A 25,765-nucleotide genomic window follows, 5' to 3' on the forward strand; every position below is an offset into this window, starting at 1 on the left:
AATCTCCTCTTTGTATCTTTTCAGGAGCAATTTGTAATCCCCAGCAAGGCAAAATTTCTTTACTTCTGCAAACATTATTTCTAAAGTATCTGCATTTGAGTCAGCTAGTAAAATATCGTCCATATAATGATAAATTATAGATTTAGGAAATTTTTTACGTATCACTTCCAATGGCTGTTGTACAAAATATTGGCACAGAGTTGGGCTATTCAACATTCCCTGAGGGAGGACCCTCCATTGAAATCTTTTAACCGGTTGAGAATTATTATAAGTAGGCACTGTAAAAGCAAATCTTTCTTTGTCTTTTTCTTGTAAGGGTATTGAAAAGAAACAGTCTTTTAAATCAATAACTATGAGAGGCCATCCTTTTGGTAACAGAGTAGGCAAAGGCATCCCAGATTGTAGAGAGCCCATTGGCTGAATTACTTTGTTAATTGCCCTAAGGTCTGTTACCATTCTCCATTTACCAGATTTCTTTTTAATAACAAATACAGGAGAATTCCAAGGGCTGGTTGATTCTTCAATATGCTGAGCATTTAACTGTTCTTCTACCAGCTCTTCTAAAGCCTGGAGTTTCTCTGTTGTTAAAGGCCATTGCTGGACCCATACAGGCTTGTCTGTTAACCATTTTAAAGGTAGAGCTGTTGGTGTCTTTGGAAGATCATCAGTTATTGTGCCCTGTTCTTGTATAATATGGATGGCTGGTGACCACTCATTAGAACAATATCTTCTAATATTTCTCTCAGTAACATGTGCTAGTTTATGATTTGTTTCTGAGATTGGAGGGATGTTAATCTGAGTATTCCATTGTTGCAACAAGTCTCGACCCCACAGGTTCATAGTTATGTTAGCCACATATGGTTTTAATTTTCCTCTCTGTCCTTCTGGACCTATACATTCGAGCCATCTTGCACTCTGTTTCACCTGAGATAATGTCCCAATTCCTAACAGTTGAACGTTTACCTCCTGAAGAGGCCAAGTTGGATGCCAAAATTCTGGTGCAATTATGGTAACGTCCGCACCTGTGTCTACCAGACCAGACAACAAAACACCATTTATTTTTATCGTTAATTTTGGTCTTTGTTCATTAATAGAAGTTTGCCAAAAAATTTTCTTTATGTTTTCTCCTGAATTTTCTATTCTCTCTGTTTCATCATCCTGACCAGCATGATTTATTCCAATAGGCATTTGGTTATTTAATCGCTCTCCAGAGCAGGCATTTCCTCTATGGCTGCAGGAAAGGTTTGAACTGGATTTGCACTGGGGGCCTGCCTGAGGCCCCTCTGGGAGTTTCCCGAAGACTGAGGCAAAGGATTACCCTGTCTGTCCTTTGTTGATCTACATTTGTTGGTCCAGTGTTTTCCCTTACCACACCTTCTGCATACTCTAGAAGGAAGGGGCATTCTGTTGCCATTGTTCCTTGAAGAAACATTGTTTCTGGGAATCACCTGTCTACAGTCCCTTTTCAAATGTCCTTGCTTTCCACATCCAAAGCATCTAACACTCCTCAAACCTTTTGAAATTACTTCTCCTACCCATGTATCATCATGCTCATCAGCTTCAACATTAATTGTTTCTCTAATCCAATCTTCCATAGGTGCAGATCTTGCCCTTAATGGCCTGATTATTCTTTTGCATGCTGCATTCGCATTCTCAAAGGCCAAAGATTCAATTATTGCCTTACTAGCTTCTGAATCCGAGACCATTCTCTTTACTGCTAAAGCCAGTCTTTGTAGAAAATCAGTAAAAGACTCTTTTGGGCCTTGCATCACCTTTGTAAATGACTCGGATTTTTTTCCTGGTTCCTCAACTTTGTCCCATGCATTCAAGGCTGCCGTTCGACATAAAATTAGGGTTTGGACATCATATAAACATTGTGTTTGTGCTGAAGCATATTGGCCTTCGCCCATAAGCTGATCCTGGCAAACTTGTATTCCTTTATCCCTCCATTGTTTTTCTATGTTTTTAGCCTCCTCCTTAAACCAAGTCAGAAATTGAAGTCTCTGGCTGGGTTCCAGAACACCTTGTGCAAGGTCCCGCCAGTCCTGTGGTACTATCCTATCATATGTTGACCAAGAGTTTAACATTTGCTTTACATATGGGGAATGCATGCCATAAGATACTATTGCCTCCTTAAACCTTTTTAAATCCAACATTTCAATTGGAGCCCAAGTATTTTGTGTAGCCATTTGATCAGGCATCTGCTGTACAGTTACAGGATAAATTAAGGGTGACTGTGTGAAAACAGGCTTTCTTTCTGCAACCTTATGATCCCGACTTGAAACAACTTCACTGTTAATTTCTTCTGTCTGAATTTTTACAGGTTTAACAAGTTCTTCTAAAGCTGTTATCCTGGCACTTAAATTGACTATCTTTTTAAATATTAAAATGTGGATTATTATAGTGAGAAGGTGCATAATTCCACCAATACTAATATTATATAGTTGTTCCATTGCCAGACTGCCTAAAATTTCGAACAAAAACCAATTTTCTTCCAATGTACACATAAAACCCATTTGTTTTTTAATGTGGAAAAAAAATTCTCTTTTAGATAGTTTCCTTTAAAATATCTGATATGTTATGACTTACCAAATCTGCGTAGAACAGTAGAAATCCGAGGGGATTTTCAAAGCAGCCACCTAGTGTCCCAGGTGTAAATCCAGAAAGAGAGAGAGAGAGAGAGAGAGAGAGAGAGAGAGAGAGAGAGAGAGAGAGACAGAGAACAAGAAAGCGTAGCTGGCTAAAGTTTAAATGCAGCCACGTGTTCCCTCTTGTGCTGAGTCAAGGCTTGGGTCTGACTTCCTTAAGCTCCAACCACGTGCGTTGGCTTTACAGGCAGGGCCCTGTTCGGCAGGGCAGGTCTGAGTTGTTTGTAGCACCGGCTTTAAGCAAGCAGGATTTAAGCAAGCAGCTCACCGATAGTCCAGCCTGAGGTCAAGCAGAACTAGACCCAGGCTAAGAAGCCGCTGCTCGGACTAAGAAGCTGATCGCCGCCGGCGCCACCGCCGCGGGCCGCCTGCCGCCCTTGCGGGGAAAGCGGACCTGCCGCCAAGCCAAGCAGTTTTTAATGGATTCTTGTCACGTTGGGTGCCAGATGTAGATGTAACCAACCGTCTTATTAAATAAGAAACACAGAAACAATGTAAAAGAGAAAGCCGAGAAGTCAGAGCTCAGAGCTAAAATCTCACCCTTCTTCCTGCTGTCCCAGCTTCGCGAAAAGAGACCTACTTCCTGTCGGTTCGTTTTTTTATAGTATGTTGTTCTGCCTTCTCATTGGTTGTAAACCCAAACACATGACTGCCTCGTCACTGTCTGAATGTACAGCCCCCTAGGTCTTAAAGGCATATGTCTCCAATGCTGGCTATATCCCTGAACACACAGAGATCTTATGGGATTAAAGGCGTGTGCCACCACCGCCACACTCTTGCTATGGCTCTAATAGCTCTGACCCTGAACACACAGATATCTATGGGATTAAAGGCATGTGCCACCACAGACATGGTAGTGAAGGGATGGCTAAGGTAGCCAATAGCAGAGCGTGCTCCTGGTAATTCTCCTATGGAGTGTGGGCTAGCCTTGTACTTCAGATGCTTCCTCTGAATTCTCAGCAGAGCTGAGACCTGAGAGAGGAGGGCTTGGCTCTATGTTTTCATTCAATAAAACCTCCGCACCTCAGGCCTGGGACACAGAAATTCTGATGACACGGAATAGTTGATGAATGGGTGCAGAAATGAGTAACACAAACCCTGGCTGTTGGCTGCTGGGCTGCACCTCGGGACAGTTTGCTAAGCATCCCTCTCCGAGATATTTGTGGTTTTGTGTTGTTTCTGTGTAAATCACGGAATACGTGAGGGTTGTGCAGTGCCTGTTTCAACCATTTACCTCTGACAGAGAGGAAGGTATATAAGCATCTGCCTGTGTCGAGCCTGGAGAAGGAGGTGGGGGGGGGGCTGGTGAAGTGGTATGTTCATCAAAGCAAGTAATGGATTCTCGGGGGCATGCTGGAAAAGAGCACCCGCTGCCACCGCCACTGGGTGCAGCCACACCCACTGTGCGGCAAAGCGTGCAGCTGCACTGTGTTTGAGACTCTGCTGGGCGCAGGAGTGTGGGTGTTGTGTAGATGCCTCGCTTTCCTGGTCTGGTGCAGTTCTCTTTTTCAGTGATGAGAAACCAGGATCTAACTAAAAGGGTTCTCTCCGGGTCACATAGGAAATTAGGAGGGACAGACCAGCAAAGGTGTATCCATGTGCAAATCTACACTTGGAGGGAGCGCTCGGCTGTTTACAGTGCTGCTTCCTGGCGGTCAGGTCAAGGTTTCCTGTGTCACTCTTCTCCGGGGGAGCTTCTCTTTTGTGGCTTGAACCCAGTGCCTCCCACATGCTGAGCAAAGGCCCTGCTATTGAACTACACCCCACCTTTCTTTTTCATATTTAATTTGAGACAGGGTCTCCCTAAGTAGCCCAGAACGGCCTTGGATGTCCCCCTCTGTACAGCTCAGTCAGGCTTTGCACTTGGGATCCACTTGCCCTGGCCTGACCTACTGAGTATCTGGAGTTACAAGTCTACACTGTTGTTCATGGCGGGGGTTATTCCTGACTCAAAGAATTGTCTCTTAAATAATAGATGGCTGGCCCTACAGCCTGCCAGTATGAAAGGAAGGTTGGCTAGAAGAGCAAGAGGTCAATAGGGCCACACCTAGGGCCACCATCTGTCCTAGTTTGCCTAGAACTAAGGGTTTCTCTGATGGAGGGCTAAAAGCTTTGAAGCCAGGAAAAACCACAGGCGCACCAAGACTAATTAGTCCCAATTTACACTGCACACCTCGATGCCCTTTGATCCTGTTAGTCCTTACTGTTCTATGCCATGCAGAAAATGCAATCTTCCTGCTCACATCCGGCTCCACACTAGCCTGTGTGGGACAGATGAAAGCTGTCACAGTCAGTTTTCTCATCGGCTCACAGTGTGAGGGAGGCACAGCCGGGGTTTGAGGTGTGTCGGGAAGCAGAGAGAGATGGATGCTGGTGCTCAGCTCATTTCCCCCTGTTTGTTAAGTCTAGGGGTGGGACTGGAGAGATGGCTCAGTGGTTAAGAGTGCTTACTGCTCTTGCAGAGGACCTGAGTTCAAGTCCCAGCACCCATATCAAGTGGCTCACAACTGCCTGGAACTCCAGCTCCAGGGGATCCAATAGCCATAGGTACCTGCACTCATGTGTACGGAGACACACACATGCACACAATTAAAAATAAAAGAAACCTTTAAATTCTGCAGTCTAAGGGATGGGACAACACTGCCTACCTTAGTGGAGTCTTTCCACCTCAATTAACTGTCTCTGGACACAGCCTCACCGTCATGCCCAGAGGAGTGTCTCCTAGGTGGTTCCAGATCTTGTCATGTTGACAACCAATGTTAGCAGTTATAGCAGCCTATAGCCTGAACCTACCTTCTCAGAAAGAAAGAAAGAAAGAAAGAAAGAAAGAAAGAAAGAAAGAAAGAAAGAAAGAAAGAAAGAAAGAAAGAAAGAAAGAAAGAACCTGTTCTCAAGTATCATCTCCTAGTGGCCAAAATGAATGAAATAATTTTTTTTTTAATTCTTACTTCAAAAGAAAAATCTACATCATGTTGTGGTTTATGTCAGGGCATTCCTCAGTGGCTTTTTTTTTTTAAACCTATTTCCCTAGGCTGGAGCTGTGACATCTCAACACATCTCAGAAGTGACATGGACTTCAGGTCCAGTCTGCCTGGAGAATCAGCAGCATGCTGCTGTCACGCCACAGAGTCTGAGTTCTGCCTCCCCCACAGTCCTGGGCCCATCCTGCTGCTCCAGCTGGATGCCTGTGTCTAAAAATCCAACTTAATGGGGTTCTTGCTGAAGGCTGGAGTTTCAGGGACTGAAAATGACAGGAATGCACAGTGTCAATTTGTTCCTTTGCAACAAGTTAGGACAGCACCAGTCAACATTTGTGTGGGTGGCTTCTCATCCTGCAAAATAAGCTTGGGGCTCCTCATGCACTCTGCGGGAACACCCGGGTGCAGAGGCACAGCCATGGAAATCTGTTCATACTGCCCCTGCGTGTGGTTATATAATAAGTTTTAAAAATTAAAAAAAAAAAGGTGACGTGTGTGTGTGTGTGTGTGTGTGTGTGTGTGTGTGTGTGTGTGTGTGTGCACGTGCATCCGTAGGCCAGAGCACATCCTTAGGTATCATTTCTCAGACACTACTGACATTTGAGGCAGGGTCTCTCACCATGCAGGCTAGACTGGCCGGCCATCAAGCCCCAGTGCCCCATCTGTTCCTGTCTTCCCAGCACTGGAGTTGCAGGTGCACACCACGTGTGTCTTCTTTACATAAGTTCTGAGGATCAAGCTCAGGTTCTCTTTACAAATTGAGCCATCTCTCTGCTCCCCACCAAGTGATTATTAGTAAAAGTTTGGGGTGCGTGTTTAGTCTCAGCCACTGCGCATGCATATGACTTTAAGGCCTGTTTTTGGTTTATGGAGGGCATGACAGATGCTTAGTGTTTATTTCAGGGGTTGATATCAAAGGGTAAATTTCAGTGATCAGTTTTTTTTCCTTCCATCATGGATTCCAGGAATGAAATCAGGTCATCAGCTTTGCCTAGCAAGCAGTTTTACCTACTGAGCCATTCACTGGCCCAAAATCTTGTCCTTGAAAGCATGATTGAAGTAGCTGTGCCCCAGGGACTACACACAATGAAAGACAAGGCTTCTGGGAGCAAACCCTGGCTAGAACCAGTCCCTCGGCTGGTGAGAACATCTCAGCGTAAATACTCTTTGGGGAGATGTCCCAGCAACCAGCCACCCACTTCCCCTGGGAGCACCTCTGTGTGCCACAGATGCCTGTTCTTTTTCTGAACTGCAATAAGGGTCACTAGTGAGTCTGTCTCTAAGGAGAAATTTGAATGTCTGCCTTGAACCAGAAGCCATCGGGACCTAAACCATTTGTCTCACATAGACAAGGGCTATACTCCCAGTGCCTCATTCAGGGTGGAAGAAGGAGGTTAAGATTTTACCATATGAATTTGGGAGGACATATAAACTCCTTATCAGGAGTCGTCTGTGGGGCCAGACATGAAGGGCAGAGAAGGTTGGACTTTGTTTATTTCCCATTCCTGGTTTCCTAGACCAGATAACAAATTGAAGAGTAACTTCTCTATTCACCCACCCATTGCCCGCTCCTCCCTCCGCCCCACCCCGATGGAAACTGGTCTCATCTCAGGTCTGCTTGATGCAAACAATTCAGAAGACCATGGACACCATCCATGTGGGTGAATGAACCATAAGGGGTTAATCGAAGGATGTAGGATTCGACACAATCAGGATTCCAGGCCTGGGGAGATAGTTCAGGTGGTAAAGTTCTTGCCTTGCAAACACGAAGGCCTGAGTTTGATATCACAGAACTCATATATTAAAATAAAAAAAAGAATAGAAAAGATAGACAAGGTGGTAGACCCATATGACCCCAGCATCCCAGCACTGAGGAGATGGCTGGGTTTCAGATCCCTTGGACCAGGAGGTATACATGATTGTGAGCTGCCTGACATGGATGCTGGGAACCAAACTGGTCAACTGCTGAGAGCAATTGCTGTCCAGTCCCTTACCTGAGGCTTTCACACCCTTAACTACTCTCTCCGAACTCTCCACCTCTCCATGCAATCCACACGGACTTTCCGTCTCGGCTGTGAAGATCGGCGGAGCTCTTCTATTAGCAGTCAAGGCTCCTCTTTTTTTGTAAGACAAGGAAGCAGTACAAAAAGTGGTCCAGAAGATGAATAGATTCTCTTTGGACAACTTGAGAAGGTAGAGGGCAGAAATTCTGTCTACACTCCATATTAAGAATGTTTGTCTTCTCACGTACAGCTCCCAGCAGACTTCAAATTGATTAATGCCATCCTCTGGGTTAATTCTGTGAAGCATATCAGCGCCATTGCTCACTCCGTTCATGGAAACTACAGACAAATAGTCTATGTGGTCCATGGCATAATGGTCTATTTATGCCAAGAAACTGTGGCTGTGGAATAGAAAGCAGGGTGTTTATCTTTCCCACATATTTCAGACAACTGACAGCCTTCCTGGGTTCAGGATGCAAGACAGGCCAGAGCTATGGAAATACGAGAAGGAACACACACATACACTGGAATCTATTTGGCTACTCTCCAAGTCACCCATCTTGGTGAAATTCTATTTTGAATCTGACTCTTTTTAACTATGCTATTTTTATATAAATTATCTGTCATTATTATTGAGTAGCAGACAATATTTGCACTTAATATCTTCACTCATTCTTGGAAAAGTGTGGTTTCACAGATACGAGTAGCATGGTTTCTCTCAGCGCATCTTAGCAGAAAGAAAACAGGATGAGAAAATGACACTTCTGTGTCCTATTCCCATTCCAGTTCTGAATTGCTTGAACAAGGCAATTACCTTCCCATCCCCTTAATTTTTCAATACAAAACAGGGTAAGAGGTAGCTGCCTCTCACCCACAGGGTAAGGAGATGAAGTGGAGTCCACTTCCCACACCTCTGAAACGAAATCACTGCACAGAGGGACTGTTGAATTTCGTTTGGTTTTGATTGACTTTTTTTTTTTTTTTGAGACAGGATCTTCTGTAGCCCAGGCTTGCCTTGAAATCACAATGTAGCAGATGGCACCAAACCCCCTCATCCTCCTGCCTCCACCACTGAGGCGCTGGAATGGCAGGATGTGTTCCCATGCCTGGCACTAAAGGTGTGAGATTTCTGCCTTCCCCACGACCTCAAGGTCACTTCCATTATATCACAGCAGACCAAAGGGCTTCAGGAGAAAGATCTCTGAGCATGTGTTAGCCTTTGTTGGGCTGCAGTTTCTCCTGTAGTGAGAAAACTTGCCCCAGGCCAGCTACAGGGCTGGGCATTTTGCATAAGAGCCAGGATTCCCGGCACTCGGTCTAGACCTCGGGACATAGACTGTCATTAGTCACAGGTTATTATAAGCAGGATTATTTCAATTATTTTAAGTGTTTTTTTCTGGCCCCTGGGAATACCAGAAGTGTTACATAGTGGCCAGAATCCACATTTATGGCTAAACTCATTTTTATGAGGAAATATTAATTGATATCCATTGGCACTGGTTGAAGTGGTTTCTAAGCAATGCCCTACTCCAAATAGTTGTGTTTTGTCTGGGAAGATGGCCCAGTTACTGTGTGGTGTTCAGTAAATGGTAGCATGTAAAAATCTATTCACCTTACTGCTCAGCTGAATACAGTATAAGGAATGGATTTTGATCCCCAGAATTCATGTAAAAAAAGTCAGGTGTGGTGAGTGATCCATGCTAGGGAGGAAGAGACAGGTCAGAGTGGACCAGACTGGTGAGATGGCCAGGTGGATGGAGACACTTGCCCCCAAGATTGACAACCTGGGTTCAAACCCTGGAACCCACGTGATAGAGGAAGAGAGTCAACTCCAGCAACTCTGAGGTGTATGCATACTCAAAGTCAACAAATAAATATAATTTTTAATTAAAAATAAATGAGGATAGAGAGATGGCAGTTAAGAGCACTGGCTGCTTTTATAAAGGATCTGAGTTTGGCTCCCAGCACCCACATGGTAGCTTACAACCACCTGTAATTCCATCTCCAGAGGATCCGATGCCCCCCTTTGGCCTCCACAGGTGCCAGACACACAGAGGTGCACATACATCTGTGCAGCCAAACATTCACATATATATATATAATAAAAATAAATACATCTTTAAAATAACAAGATACATCATTCCTGAAGGATTCAAGACTGACATCTGGCTTCTTCATGCAAATGCATGTGTACCGGCACACAGAGAGAGAGACAGAGAAAGATAGAGAGCCAGAGAACTCATTTTTAGTGTCTGACAGTGTGAAAAACACAAGTTTCGTTTCTGCTGCCTAGAATCCATCCCTCTGCAGTACAGTGTTCATATCAGACTGCAGCCACTAAGGCACAAGCCTATGCCCCTCTGTCCCCTGGACACGCAGCTAGTGGGAACACGCTGAAGTGACTCAACCCACCCATCCTTAGGCAGAGCATCCCCAGCAGAGCTCAGACCCTTCTAGTATGCCTGAGGGTGGGTGAGGTACAGAATCAAACACTGATGAGCAATCCTCTGATATTCACATCCACTGATGAGCAAACGTGTCTCTGATAAAACACAGCCTTGCTCTCTACAGGGCTGGGATATTCCAGGATCTGCAAAAGTTCATGCTGCACGAGACATAGGGTGGAAAAACTGCTTCATGCATGTGGGACAAGGGAGAGGGGTTGGGCTGAGTATGGTGTGCTGTGGATCCACGCACACAAAATCTGTATTACTTTATTGCCCAGCTACTGAAATGCCAGCAGCCTAAAGGAACCAGACTGGTCCAGGTACAGACTGCAGCGTGGAGCCACCTAGTGGTAGCTGTCTACCACAAGTTCCCAAATGAGCCTGCACTACTTCTTGCTGGGAAACCAGTTCCACGCCTTCACTCTCAGACTATATGGAGCTGTTGGGTGGTGCATGTTTTATCAGAGATTTGGACAGTGCAATTGGGGTATGATAGCGTAGGGCAGGTTGAATTTTCTCTGGATGCTGCCGTTCCTTACAATGCACAGAGTCATGGCCACAGGAAATTTCTTGCTGGCTGTGTTCTCTCAAGTCCTTCCAACTACTGTGCTTGAGATTTTCTCTCCTATACCCCGCCCACCATTACTTCTGTTCCTGATGCTCTTATCCTCCACCAGAACAATTCCTTTTTGCCTCATCTCAAATTGGGCTTCTGTCTTCTTTCACCGCATCCCGAATCACAGTGAGCTCCTCATCCAAACCAAAAACCTTCTCATTTGTCATCTCAGAAACATCAAGTGTGTAGAGGCTTTTCCTGTAGGGTTTGTTTTACACACTCACCCAGTCAAATGCTGGGCAGAACTGTTGACCCCCTGCCTACCCAGGAACGAAAGTGCAGATGCACAACACGCACTCCCAGCCTCCCCACCATGCATCTGCCTCATGCTGCCCCTAAGCAGACAGGAGGAGAAGGAGGGGTGCAGGAGCTTGGCTCTCTCTGCTGGAGCCCATAATGGAGCTGCATTATTTCTTTTTACTGCATTTTCAACTCTAATTGCAGACCAGGAGGCGCAACAAGAGGCAGAGGTCTTTGTCTCTCTCTTCCTCTTCCACCAAATGCATGCTATCTTGTCTTGGCCTTTGACCCTCGACTCCATCTTTCATAGCTAAGACTACTGAGAATGGAGTCTCCAGCCACCATCTGTCTCCATTTCCTCATTTCCCATGACTCATCCCACCTGGTCCAATCACTGACCTCCTAAAACAATTTTGTTGTTGTTTTTTGTTTTGTTTTGTTTTCTCAAAGCCAGACAGGAGGTTCACAACCTCATCCTCTCTCTTCTCAGAGGTCTTCCCTGGAGCCTCTTACCCTCTAAATGTAGTCTCTCCCCTCCTCATGGCCATCCGTATCAAGTCATCATCTCATGGACTCCTAATCTAATACCAGCCTTCCTGCTCTAGATCCAGACATCTACCTGCCTTCCCTCAAGGTCAGTTCCCCTATAAGCCTGCTCCTCCTTTCTCCTCCTTGCTCCTCCTCGCTCCTCCTCCCAGAGTGCCAAACTGGGAGTTCATGTTTGTGGATATGCACGGTAGCTGCTGTGTAGGCCGACTGTTAACAGTCCTGCCTGGGGCTTGATTGGGTGGATATGTAAAACCTCACTCTCCACTGCTCCAAGATCGAAAGTCAGGTCAATTATATTTTCTTTTCTTTTTTTTTTTTTAAGATTTATTTATTGATTATGTATACAGTGTTCTGCCTGCATGTATGCCTGCAGGCCAGAAGAGGGCACTAGATTTCATTACAGATGGTGGTTGTGAGCCACCATGTGGTTGCTGGGAATTGAACTCAGGACCTCTGGAAGAGCAGTCAGTGTTCTTAACCTCTGAGCCATCTCTCCAGCCCAATTATATTTTCAGAAGACAAGTCTCCAGATCTTCCTCCCAGCCATGACACCTACAAAATCCCTTCCCTCCTACCCATCCATCTAGCCTCTACATCAGTGATTCTCAACTAGTGTGGGTCGTGATCCCTTTGGGTTGTATATCAGATATTTACATCATGATTCATGACAGTGGCAAAGTTGCAGCTATGAAATAGTAATGAACTAATTTATGGCTGGGGGTCACCACATGAGGACCTTATATTAAAGGATTGTGGCATTCGGAAGCTTGAAAACCACTGCTCTACACCCAATTATTCTCATTTCTGCCAGATCACTTCAGAGCATCCAGAAGACTGGATCTTCCAGCCTTGTCCAACTCCACCAAAGTTCCACCGTGCCCTGATCCAGTTAATCCTCTGTAAGAAGCAGTTTCATGGTTGCCCATCAGCTTAGAATTAATTAGGAATTCTCTAACCTGTCGTAAAATGTTCCTCATGATCTGGCTTCTATCTTCCTTTATAGCTAAGACTCCCAGTGATGTTCCATACACAGAGTACCCAAGTTTCATTCAGTTTGGTGCATTGGTGAAGTACCCACTTCATGCCTTGACCCTCCCTAAGTGCCTTCACACTCACTGTTTTCCATACCCAAGATTCCCTTGCTGTCTGGGCCTGTCTGCCTCCCACTTCTATTTAAATAGCAGCTTCTCTTCCAGGAAGCTCCCCCTGCCCAATGAGATGGAAGACTCTGTATTTGTCTCACTGTCCATATACTTAGTTTTAAAAAATCACTATGTATCTAAGGTTGTTGTTGAATGTTTATCTATTAATATATTTTACATTGTATCCATATTTGCAAAGGACTTCTCCTACTAGGCAGGCTTTACACGGCCACGGATTCCCAATGTTCAGGCTTCCAACCTGAACGGGCACATGACACTAAAGCAAGCACACATTCTGGAAGGTGATGCCCGTGAGGCTGCAGCTCTGACAAGCTCCCCAGGGTAGCTGTATATAGCTGAGCTTTGGAGGTAGTGAGCAGCATGTGATGGGGGTGGGCAAGGCGATGCTGGGTGATGCCTGCCATGGGGTGGATACTGAAAGGCAGCTAACGGGCTGGATGGAATTAGGATCACATACGTGACCATTCTTTAGCAGCTGAAAATTTCCACCCACTGCCTTCCAAGCCCAGAAAGCCAGTGCATCAGCAACACAGTGAAGCTACATCCTTAGAGTGAGGATGGGGAACACAGATCCATGCCTGCTTGGCCGCCTTCCTTTCCTGCTCCAGAGCACCTAGAGTCCCCATCAAGTGCACTGTGAAGACACCAAGATGCTATATAATTAATGTGGCAACACTGATCTCAAATATTGAGGAGTATTCCAGAAACTGGCATGGCTGATGCTTTGAACAGCAAAGTGACCCAAGCTAGTGAGATGTAAGGAAACCTGGGTTTGTGTGCACTGAGGTATTAAGGGTGGGAACCTGTGGGATCTGAGGGCCACTCAGTCTACATTTGGCAAGCTCACTCTGTATAAAGTGTGTCAAGCCTCCCCAGCTGCTTAAAGAAGTTAACTAGATGAAATAAAACCAGAAACGTGTACACTCCCTTCTGAAAGCTCCCATGAGTGCGTCTGAAAGACGAGCACAGTCAAAGTGCGCCTGCCTGTGTCTACACAACACAGCACACACCTCCGCCATCAGACAAGCTGTCGCTGCCTCTTGCCCCAGGCCTGCTTCTTCCTTGGCTCACTCTTAGAGCATCACCGACCCCAGATCTCTTCTCCCAAGGCAGATATTACTTCCGAGAACTCATAAAGTGCTGCCTGAAAGAAACTTAGGAAATCTCAAGATGGAAAGCCAAAACAGGTGTGGAACTGCACAAAATAGGATCACTCGGGTTTATTGACCAGCTTTCTAAAAGAATGATCTTGGAACAGCATCGTACGTACACACACACACACACACACACACACACACATTGGCTAACTCCACTTAACCACAGAGTATGGTAAAAAAAAAAAAAAAATGTCTTCAAACACATGTCCCAGTGAAATGTATTTATTTTTATGTTTTGAAATGATGGGATTTCATTCATTTTAATCGAACTCGTGCAGAAGTTTTGAGAACCAGACACCATTTGGACAGTTTTCTTGTAGTTTCTGTGTGATAGGAGTCTATCGGAGCAAGATTCAGGGATGTGTTTAAACTTTGACCTCATCTAGGGATTAGCTCCACGTTTCAAGGAGGGGTCTGCCGAGGAGTTCATGGGGAGGAAAGAAGCAAAAGGCTGTAGATTTGCAAATTTGGAGAAGTAGGATTGGGAAGGCCAGGTTAAAATACTTTACATAGTTATTTTGCTTTGAAAATATATATTTTAAGATCTACCATTTTAACCATCTTAAAGTGTACACTTCAGGGCTCAGTGGTTAAGAACACATACCAGTCTTGCAGAGGACCTGAATTCAGGTCCCTGTGCTCACACTGGCCAAGGAATCTGACATCCTCTTCCAGCCTCTGTGGGTACTGCACTCATGTGCACAGACATACACACAGAACACATTCAAACACATAATTTAAAGTAAATCAACTTTTTTTTTATTTTAAAGAGCACAGTTCAGTGGCATTAAAACATTCACAATGCTGTAACGCCCTCATCAGTTCATTTTTAGAACATTTTCATCATTCCAAACAGAAACTCTGCACACACTGAGTATGAATTCCTACTCTGTCCCTCAGATACCCGAAAACCTTTCATCTGCTCTCTGTCTCTATGGCATATGTGTTATATGAAGTGGAATTCTTCAAAATTTACCCTTCTATGGCTATCTGCTCATTTATTCACTCAGCGTAGTGTTTGTAGAGTTTAACCATACACCAGGATACCACTCAATACACAATACACAATACTTTATTGTAAGATATACCACAATTTGTTTACCAACTCATCTGTTGATCTGTATTTGTGCTGTTCCCATATTTTAGCAGTTATGAATAATAGTGCATAAGTATCTGTTTGTGTTCAGGATTTCTGTTTCTTTAAGTGTGTGCCTAGAAATAAAACTGCTAATAGCCAATATACACATTATCCTTAATTATCCCTGTTAGGTACTAGAAAAGGCAATGTTCAATCTGACTATAACACTGTGTGTATATGTTTGTGTATACGTCATGTGCATATGTTCTCACACACACGTATTTGAACACTCACGTGGAAACCAGAGGTCCACATCAGTCGTCACTCTTCACCTTATGTTTTGAGACAGGGTCTCTTACTGAAGCTGGAGCTCACCATTCTAGCTAAACTGTCTGTATAATGTGCTCCACGGATCTGCCTGTCTCCATCTCCACAGTGTTTGGGTTACAGATGGGTACTGTCACATCTGGATTTTTTCATGTGTTCTGCAGATTTGAACTCAGGTCCTCAGGCTTGGGAGGCAAGCTTCTTACTGACTGGACCACCTCCCCAGCCCCTGTAATATCTTTTCACCAAAATTAAGTCCATATTGCTTATTTCCAAAGAAATAACAACATTGCTTTGTGGATCTGCCTGTTGTAGTGGTGCACACGTCTGAGGGAGCCCATGGGAGGAAGATACAAGTTCAGGAGCCAGGCTACACAGTGAGACCCTGTATCAGAAAAAAAAACAAGGGAGAGGGAGAGAAAAGCTACTACTATTATCTCTAGGAATTAGCTACCCCTGTGAGCACAGGCCCCTCTGATCAACAAGAGCCCAGATACCAAAGGATAAGTTACAGGAGGAAAGTGATTTAACACACACTCTAATGAAGCCATTCAATTACAAACACCCATGGAGTCCCAACAGAGACTCATCAGTCTTGCAGATTCAAAGCCTAAAATAGAAGTCTCCCATCCTCACTATCTATTACAATAAATTAGGAAATTTTCTAGATTATACTCTCCTACTCCCACACCCAGGCTGATTGAGTGAATACCTTCAGCCACTGGGCATTAAAAGCTCCCATAGTGACTCTTGTATGCATTTGAGGCTGAGAACCACTGGTTCAGGGCAATGTTTTTCAATTTCTGAACCAGGAACAGAAGCAGCATCTCCTGGGAATTTGCTATAAGTACAAGGGATTTGGCACAGGGGAGACAACTCTGCTGTGGGATAAAGCTCTTGTACATGGGTTTAATAAAATGCTGATTGGCCAGTAGCCAGGCAGAAAGTATAGGTGGGGCGAGCAGACTAAACGAATTCTGGGAAGAGAAAGGGCATTCAGGAGTCACCAGCCAGACACAGAGGAAGCAAGATGACAAGGCAGAACTGAGAAAAGGTACCAAGCCACGTGGCTAAACATAAATAAAAATTATGGGTTAATTTAAGTGTAAGAGCTAGTCAGTAATAAGCCTGAGCTAATGGTTGAGTAATTATAAATAATATTAAGCCTCTGTGTGATTATTTTATAAAAGGCTTCGGGACCGTGGGCCAGGCAGGACACAGAAAAACTTCCAACTACACAACTCAGTGGGTAAAGTTCTGATCAAGCATGGAGACCTGAATTTAGATTCCCAGGACCCATGCAAAGAGCCCAGTGAGTGGTTCACACCTGTAATCCCAGAATTGGGAAGCAGACACAGGATGATCCCTGGAGCTTGCTGATCCCACAGTCCAGCCAATCAGTGAGCTCCAGTTGAGTAAGAGACCCTACCTCAAAAAATAAGGTGGAGAGCCATAGAATAAGATAACCAATGTCAACCTGTGGTCTGCACATGCAGATGGCTGGGTACACACACCCTTAGACACATAATCACCTACATATACACATGCATATGATTGTATGCACCACAAACACAAATGGGAAAAATAAATGAATGCTGATTTTTTTTAATGCCCAGTCCTCTGCAATTACTTAACTTCTCCAGGGGATTCTGAGACCAACTGTGCAGACCACATGGATCCAAAGAAAGAAGCATCTATTGGACAACAGTATCTTCCCACGCATCCTTCACTAGACAATCCCAGAGAACACCCCAAGGCAGTAGCCCATCAAGGCACAACCAGAGCATTTGGTCATTTGGGCAATTGTTAATAAATCCACAGGAGGCAGAGCTGTTCTTTCAGGAAGGGACCATGGGGGAATCTTGGAGTGTTCTCTGGTTCGGTCCATTCCTGCCATCTCTAAATGCTTGCTCGCAAGCATAATCACCACAGCAACCTGAAGGAAGGACTGAAAGCAAATTATGCACACAATACATGGTCACTGCTGTGGTGGCTATAGGGGGAAGGTGACTGCCCAGGGGACCTTGAGAGCCCCAGGAGCCAAGATCAACCTGCCTGCACATAATAGATGTGCTACCACTCTGCCTCACCAGTTCTACAGCTTGTGACTCAGGACTCCTCAAGTGTTTTTAAAGTGTTGATTTTTGTATTCAGAGAAGGCTGGAGACGTGGCAGAGCTGTTGAGATTTACAAAGAAATGACTGAAAGCAAGTGGAGTGTGCTGATGAAGGAGAGACGGGGTGCTGGCACGGGTTCCCTTTTGAAGAGGGAGAGTTTAGCCCTGACTGTAAGAGAGTGGAAGAAAACAAGGCTGTGGGTGACTCTTCCCCTGTGGTAGGAAGTGGGATCAGGGCCGAGAAGGTGTGGTGCCCACCTATAACTGCACTCCCAGAGCTCCAGAGGCAGAGGCAGGAAGATCAGGACCTCCAGGTCATCCTCCAACCTCCGCCGCTACCGTTGCAGTTTGAATGTGAAATATCCTCCACAGGCTCCTGTGTTTGTACAGTTGGTCCCTAGCTGGCCGAGATATTTTTGGAAGGCTATGGAACCTTAGGAAATGGAGCCTTGGAGGAAAAGGGGATGCTAGGAGCTAGCCAGTTTTACAGTCCAGATACACTTCCTTTCCTATCTCTGCTTCCTGACTATAGCAAGTGTGGCCAGCTGCCTGTCCCACCACCATGCCTTCCAGCCATGATGGACTGTATCCCTTCAAAATGTAAGCCAAAATAAACACTACCTCCACCAAGTTGCTTCTTTGTCGGACATTTGCTCACAAAAAAAAAAAAAAAAAACAAGAAAAGTTATAAACATGGGGAAAGTCCACTAGAAGAATATGAATTAAATTGAGTTGTTCTCTCTGGCTTATCATCCATTCATTCTATATGGATGTCATTCCTCCCTACATGATGGCCGAGGCTGGACAAGGTGTCCACAAACTGTAATCACCTGCTATTTCTGATATTGACTCCTCTGTCTACCTCACAGGTACCACATCTGTGTGACCGTGCTGATCTACTTCCTGCCCCTGCTGGTGATTGGCTATGCGTACACTGTGGTAGGGATCACACTGTGGGCCAGCGAGATCCCTGGAGACTCCTCCAACCGTTACCATGAGCAGGTCTCTGCCAAGCGCAAGGTGAGCAAAGGTCAAGCAGGCATAGCCTACATTGGCACTGATGGTGGGAGAGCAGGGAGTCCCCAGAGGCAGAAGCCATAAGGCATCTCTGGACCTCAGGAACAGGCGAGGAAAGCAGGGTCTTTCTTCATACCACGTATACACACCAATAACCACTCATACACATATACATATACACACACATACCCACATGCACACATACATATATTGGCACTCATCAACATACATACAAATACTCATACACATGTACACACACATACCCATGTACATAAACACATATTGATGCTCATATACATATACACTCACAAACTTTATACACATATATTCATATATCCACATATATACAAATACACTCAATCACATAAATTCACACACATATACATCACATGTGTATTCACTCATATATAGACACATATACTCAAATACACTCATACACATACATATTTATACACAAATACACATATACTCATATATATGTATATATATATATATATATATTATATATACACTCATGTACTTTCACACAATCCTTCATGTGCAGATATTCATACACACATTAACATACACACATATATGCACATATTTATATACATAAACACAAACACATGAGCTAATACATACATAAGCAAACATACACAAACTCATACACATGTATACTATTCATACACACACACATATGCATACACTTACACATACACAACTCATGCACTCACCTATACATACATACAATTCAGACAAATGTACACAACTCACACACATGCACACATGCATACACAAAGCACTTTTGCCTGGGAATTTATAAACAAGAGAAATTGGTCTTCACAGCTCTAGAGGCCAGGAGTCTGGGACCAAGGCAGAGTCCCTGTCTGGTGAGGGCACTTCCTGCTCACGGCAATTGTCTTTGCACTGAGAGCTCTCACAGTAGAAGGGCAAGAGAGCTCCCAGGCCTCTCTTACAAGGGCTTTAATCCTGTCTATAAATCTTTGCTATCAGTGTCTAACTGCTTCCCAAAGGCCCGTGTCCTAATGCTGCCACATGTCACTGGCAGCTGTGATTCAGCATGTGATGGGGCCCGACTTGAACATTCAGGCTTCTGGGTCTCACAGACCCTCCTCAAGCCCCCTTTAAACACTGGACAGGTCCTTACAGGGGCTCTCCAGAGAACTCCCTCCTTCCTGCTGCTTCAGTCTCCAAACCAAGCACCTTCCTGGATTCTTTTCCTCCCAGCCCAGCCCTCTGCTGCTGTCTCTGGGCCTTCTCTCCTGAATCCCATTCACTTCTGCTCACTATCTCTCCCTTGGCTTCTCTGTACACTGCCCAGCGGGGTCACATAACAGCACATCATAGTCCTCGGAAGGGTTCCCGGTCCACTCTCAGGTTATAATTCTATATATCTGGGACGGGTCCAGGAACCTGTAACTCCTAACAAGTCCCTGGTGGCAGTGATGATGGCAGTCCTGGGCTGCACACTGAGAACTGTAACCAGGATCCTTCAGCCTGAATGTCAAAGGTCTCCCAGCTTCCTTAGAAGAGGACATATAAACAACCCCCCCACTTCCCACCCACACGTACGGTGACAGGGAGGGGACAGAAGCCACCCCACAGAAGGACGTGCTGATGGACCTGCCTGCCTTGCTCTCTTCCCAGGTGGTCAAAATGATGATCGTGGTCGTGTGCACCTTCGCCATCTGCTGGCTGCCCTTCCATATCTTCTTCCTCCTGCCCTACATCAACCCAGATCTCTACGTTAAGAAGTTCATCCAGCAGGTCTACCTGGCCATCATGTGGCTGGCCATGAGTTCCACCATGTACAACCCCATCATCTACTGCTGCCTCAATGACAGGTGAGGACACTCTGCTCACACACCCCAACCACCACCACCATCAGAAGGGAGCGGTAGGTCTACAGTAAGCCAACCACACACTCCAAGCCATGTTCACTGGGGCTTTACAACAATATGAGCCCAGAGTGGGCTGGTTCTCTTGAACAAAGGAAACAAGTTATCTTTAAATTCATGTATGACATTTTTTTTCTGTGTGTGAAAATTTTTATGAGTTGCTAGCTGTGCCTGCAGGTGGAGGCCAGAGAGGATGTAGGGTACCATGCTCTATCACTCCCCACCTTATCCCCTGGAGACAAAGTCTCTTATTGAACCTAGACCTGGGCTGGCAGCCAGTAAGTCCCAGTGATCTTGCTCTCTCCACACCCCAACACACACACACACACACACACACACACACACACACACACAGTGAGAGAGAGAGAGAGAGAGAGAGAGAGAGAGAGAGAGAGAGAGAGAGAGAGAGAGAGAGAGAGATGAGGATATAGGTACTCTACAGATGTAACACAAATTCCTAAATGGTCTTAATAAAACCAGAGCCAGATACTGGGGTAAATGCTGAAAGAACAGAGACAAAGGAACAAGTCACTGCCACATCTCACCTCGCCAACTCCATGAATCTCTGACTGAAATCCTCTGAGTCCTCACCCAAAAGGCTCTAGCCAAAAAAGCCTTTAGTTGCTGTCTCCTCGTGCCTTATACATTTTTCTTGCTGGGGTTAAAGTCATGTGATTCCCAAGCACTGGGATTAAAGGTGTGTGCCACCACTGCCTGGCTCTGGTTCTCTCCTAGACTGAGTTAATCTCATGTAACCTATGTGTGACCTTGAGCTCACAGAGATCCAGACAGATCTCTGCCTCCTTTTGGGGGGGGCAGAGTTCGAGACAGGGTTTCTCTGTGTAGCTTTGGAGCCTGTCCTGGAACTCACTCTGTAAATCAGACTGGCCTCAAACTCACGGAGATCCACCTGCAGCTGCCTCCCAAGTGCTGGGATTAAAAGCGTGCACCACCACTGCCTGGTAGATCTCTGCCTCCTGAGTGCGAGGATTTAAGGTGTGTGCCACCCCTGCCCGGCATCTATGTTAAATCTAGTGGCTTGTTCTGTTCTCTGATCTTCAGGCATATTTTATTAGGGTACACAATCTATCACCACACACAGCCACACCTGACTTTTACACGGGTTCTGCGAACTTGGGGCAGGCCCTCACATCTCTGAAGCCAGCCCCCTAACCCGCTGAGCCATCTCCCCAACGTCTAGTCTTCTGATATTTTAAAAACTGGAGACTAGGTTAGTGGGACTGAGGGCATGTTGTGACTGTTGCACATAGACAAGCCTGCATACTAGATACTCTTCCCGTCCACCATTCCAGCGGGGTCACTTGATCAGATTCATCTTGCATTTCCAGTAACACAGAAAAGGAAAGGAAGTCAGGGCCTCCACGGTCTGGTTCCCGACCTTACATGATCTGACAGGCTCAGGGAGCCTTCTCCCAGCAGAGGTTAACTCAGACAATCCAGAGAAGGGAGACCCCCAGGGACTGGCTGTCGGCAGTAAAGAATTCACTGTGGCAGGCAGAGAGCACCCAGGACAGGCCTGGGACACCAGGCTGTAGTGTAATTGTCACCCAAAGAAGCATCCAACCTCTACTTGCGGAAGGATGCTGAGATGAAGGGGAAATCCCTGTTACCCTCTTCTCTCTCTCTCTCTCACCAGTTGGGAAGGGCCCCCTGTAACAGAGACATTTAGCACTAGAAGTATGTGAATGATATCTTCTTGAACTTGCTCCTGTGGTCTCTGTGCATCTCACAGTTCCATCTTCTAAGAGCTTGATGACCTGTCTCCAGTTTTTTTAGGTTAAATCTCCCAGTACATCTTTAAGTAAAGATGTTTCTCCATGTTTAACAAGTGTGGAAACTGAGGCACCCTGATAAAACACCAGTGGCAGTCAAGGGTTGAGTCTAGATACATACTTTTGTGAGCCTGGTCTGTTAGTTACCTTTCTATTGCTGAAATAAGACACCATGGCCAAAGTAACTTATAGAAGGGTTTATATAGGCCTACGGTTCCAGAGGAGTGAGAGTCCATCGTGGCAAGGAACGGTGGCCGTGGGTAGTAGACATGGTGGCAGGGACAGTGGGGAGCTCACATCTCCAACTGCAAACAGGAAGCAGAGAGAATGAACCTGAAATAGCAGAGGCTTTTGAAATCTCAAAACCAGTGACATGCTTCTTCCAGCAAGGCCACACCTTCTAAGTACCAAACAGTACCACCAACTGGGGACTGAATATTCAAATGCCTGAGACTATGCTTCTTGTTCAAACCTCACCTGGCAAACAGACCAGTAGATACACACAAATACCTACAGTGTGGAATAGTTTTTGTAGCTGTTCAATTAACCCAACACCTTCTAGTCACACATCTGAGGGCACACCCTAATTCTAGGATGTCCCAAAGACAGACTTGATTTCACCTTGACAACTGTCCTTGAGGGGGACTTGTCCTCAACAACTCCTGATGTGAATTAGCTTGAATATGGAATGACACAGAATCAGGCCTGTGTAGGTCCCGTGCTGAGGAGCTGACACCATAGGGTAGAAATCCCTCTTAAAGCAGGCAGGCCCGTGGCTCACCTCTCCATCCTCCTTCCCCAGGTTCCGTGTGGGCTTCAAGCACGCCTTTCGCTGCTGCCCCTTCATCAGTACCGGTGATTATGAGGGGCTGGAAATGAAATCCACCCGATACCTCCAGACCCAGGGCAGCGTGTACAAGGTCAGCCGCCTGGAGACCACCATCTCCACTGTGGTGGGAGCTCATGAAGAGGAGCCAGAGGAAGGCCCCAAGGCCACCCCCTCATCCCTGGATCTCACCTCCAATGGCTCTTCTCGCAGCAACTCGAAGACCATGACAGAAAGCTCCAGCTTCTACTCTAACATGCTGGCCTAGGCAGAGGGCACATTTCAAGGGTGCGGCCACCAACCCATCCTGTGTCCTGAATCACTTATTCATGAAAGTCTTTGATCTGGAATCCATTGGAAATACCCTAACCCTGGAGCTTTTGGAAAGGGTCACGATAGTTTAAGGAAAACATTCCATGCTGTATTCAATCTGGATTCCTTCCTGTCCTTGTCCACCATCCTCCATGACTGTGACCCAAGGCAGGTCAATGAACTTGTATAAAATGAGAAGGCTGGACTTGATCCCCTACAGTGCATCCCATGATTCCTGAACTGACTTCATCTGCATGAAGGTACTCATTTGGGAAGGTGTGCTGCAGTCGTAAATCCAGCAGACCTACCTGCCTGGAGCTTCTGTCTTTCTTCAGTAAAGTCATGCTCAGCCATGTGCAGACTAGCTCACACCACTCCAGGCTTCCACAAGACAGTGTGAATAAGAGAAGGTGTGACATAAATCCAAACAAAAGCTGTATCCCCCAGCTAAGCGCACATGAATAGAAAACACATATCCTCCTTTTTGTGACATCTCAATATTTCAGTTCATGTAAACATCATGGAATGGACAGCTGTGTCCTTTTCTGCATTCTGTCCCCAATGCAACCAATTCTGATGGAATATGTCTACAGAGGCCACCTAATGTGTATTCTAACCAAGAGCCAAGAGACTAATGCCAGGCTTGACCTATCTGGGCCTCTTTCCATCTTTGTAAAGCAACAGGGCTGAACCAAATACTCTAAGTATCCTTTTGAGTCTCAGTGTTCCATGATTTAATGATGTATATGCTTTGTTTTACCTCTCTCTCTCTCTCTCTCTCTCTCTCTCTCTCTCTCTCTCTCTCTCTCTCTCTCTCTCTCTCTGTCTCACACACACACACACACACACACACACACACACATATACACTATTTTTTTTAAAAATGGCAGTCTCAGAAATACTAGGATTGCCAACCCCTAGAGATGGGTATATGTAAATATTCTTCTATTGATCTCAAAACCCTGGTCCAAACATTCCTTCTCCAGGAAGATTCTGGTCTTTGATAGAGCAGAGGACTCCATAGGAAAGCTTGGATCTCTCCAGCAAGCTGAGTCCATCTCTGAGAGCAGCATCAGGAGTGTGTGAGCTTCCTGGCCTGGCTGCTCCTGTCTTCATGCAGGGATCCTAACTCAGATTCTTCACTTTTTGCTACATACAGTGTAGAGTGAGGAGGCTGCCCTCTGCGGCTACATTCCTGGAAGGAGGAGGATTGCATCTTCTCTTCAGACTCTGAATCTTGCCCTCCTGCTCTACTTTGTTGGTCTCTGTCTATTAGAGGTTGAATCCAATCACAAAGGACACTTAGTCTGCCAAGAGCTGGGAACTGAAAGCATCATGTCCTGATAGTTTCAGGGTCTCCAGCAGGTGAGCACACCATTTCTGTCTCCCAGAGACATGCCTTGCCCAGATGTGGCTGGAAGCCAAAGCTTCCTGTAACATTCATGAATGTCCTCCTGGTTCAGATAATTGGATGCACAGAAGCTCCATCCCTCACATCCGAGAGAACAATGCCACCCACCACCAGGGTTTGTAGCTTTTGCCAGCCTTGTTGGCTCTAACCCTATGAGGGAATTAGCATGCCTGGGGGAGGCAATGATTGTATAAAAAAAAAAGTGGTATAAGCCAGAAAAAAAGAAACAAAGGCATATTCTGCAGCTCATCATGGGAAATGTTTAATAAACTAGGTAAATCCTGCTCAATGACACTCTATGAGTGGAAAATAAATGTAGGGGCAACAAAAGTCAATGCCCAAATTGTTAACTATACTTCCAATAATGAATCTTTCTACATGTGGATGCAAAGAAACGTGGTTATGAGAAGTACCCAAGAAGAAAACAGCAAGTGTTGAAGACATCCCATCTACAGAAGAGAAGGTTAGGGTAGAGTTGGCAAGGGTCTACGGAGTGCCTGCTCTGAACTTTGCCCTGGGCTGAGGACACACAGCTCCTTCCACCTGCAGGAGCGTCCTGTGCCTGCCATTCCTGATACACCAGTCCTGGGGAAGCCAGGCTGCTCACCAGTTCTGGAGGCACTGAGAAGCAGAATCTCCCCAGGGTTTTAAAGAGTGACTTTCAATATGTGGACTTAAGCCAACGGGTGAGGCTCTCAGAGGGCCTCTGCAATGGCAGTTCTCTGAGTCAGCCCAGCGGACCTTAAGGACTGAGATGAGCAATTTCATTCCATGTGTGGTAAGAGGGAAGACGAGGTGGACCTGGGCTTTATGGATATGGCAAAGCATCCCTTACAGAGGACCAGTGAGCTTCCCACTACCCCTGCTCCAAAGTCCATTTAATTTGTAGAAATGTCAATTCCTGTGTGTGAGAACACTGTGATTTGTGCTCTGTGCATGGGTCTCTTATTGAAATGTGTCACCCTGTGTTTATCTCCTATGAGTTTCCTTGATGTACCCTCCAGTAGTGATAGACTGGGAGTCACCCTGGGCCATCCTTCCTGTGTTACCTCTAGCCTGTGGGATTCCAGTGCCATTGGCATGCTCCCTCTGTGACAGTCTCCTCCCACCACCATTCTTGGTCAGAAAGGAGCTCTGAAGTGTACCTCATACTCAATAGAACAGAAGGGGGGAAGGAACCCTG

General features: G+C 45.6%; 1 protein-coding gene across 1 annotated transcript in view; it reads left to right on the top strand.

Annotated features, from left to right (window-relative positions):
- Positions 1 to 24,772, top strand: part of Tacr1 (tachykinin receptor 1) — a 174,772-nt gene extending 150,000 nt beyond the window's left edge. Inside the window, exons 3-5 of the mRNA XM_006994683.4 lie at positions 18,192 to 18,342; positions 19,990 to 20,186; positions 22,836 to 24,772. Of these exons, the coding sequence (XP_006994745.1) occupies positions 18,192 to 18,342; positions 19,990 to 20,186; positions 22,836 to 23,127 (640 nt within the window). The 3' untranslated portion in view covers positions 23,128 to 24,772. The remainder of the gene's footprint in view (positions 1 to 18,191; positions 18,343 to 19,989; positions 20,187 to 22,835) is intronic.
- The last annotated feature ends 993 nt before the right edge of the window (positions 24,773 to 25,765 follow it).

This window comes from Peromyscus maniculatus, chromosome 3 (genome assembly GCF_049852395.1).
Source record: "Peromyscus maniculatus bairdii isolate BWxNUB_F1_BW_parent chromosome 3, HU_Pman_BW_mat_3.1, whole genome shotgun sequence".
NCBI lineage: Eukaryota > Metazoa > Chordata > Mammalia > Rodentia > Cricetidae > Peromyscus > Peromyscus maniculatus.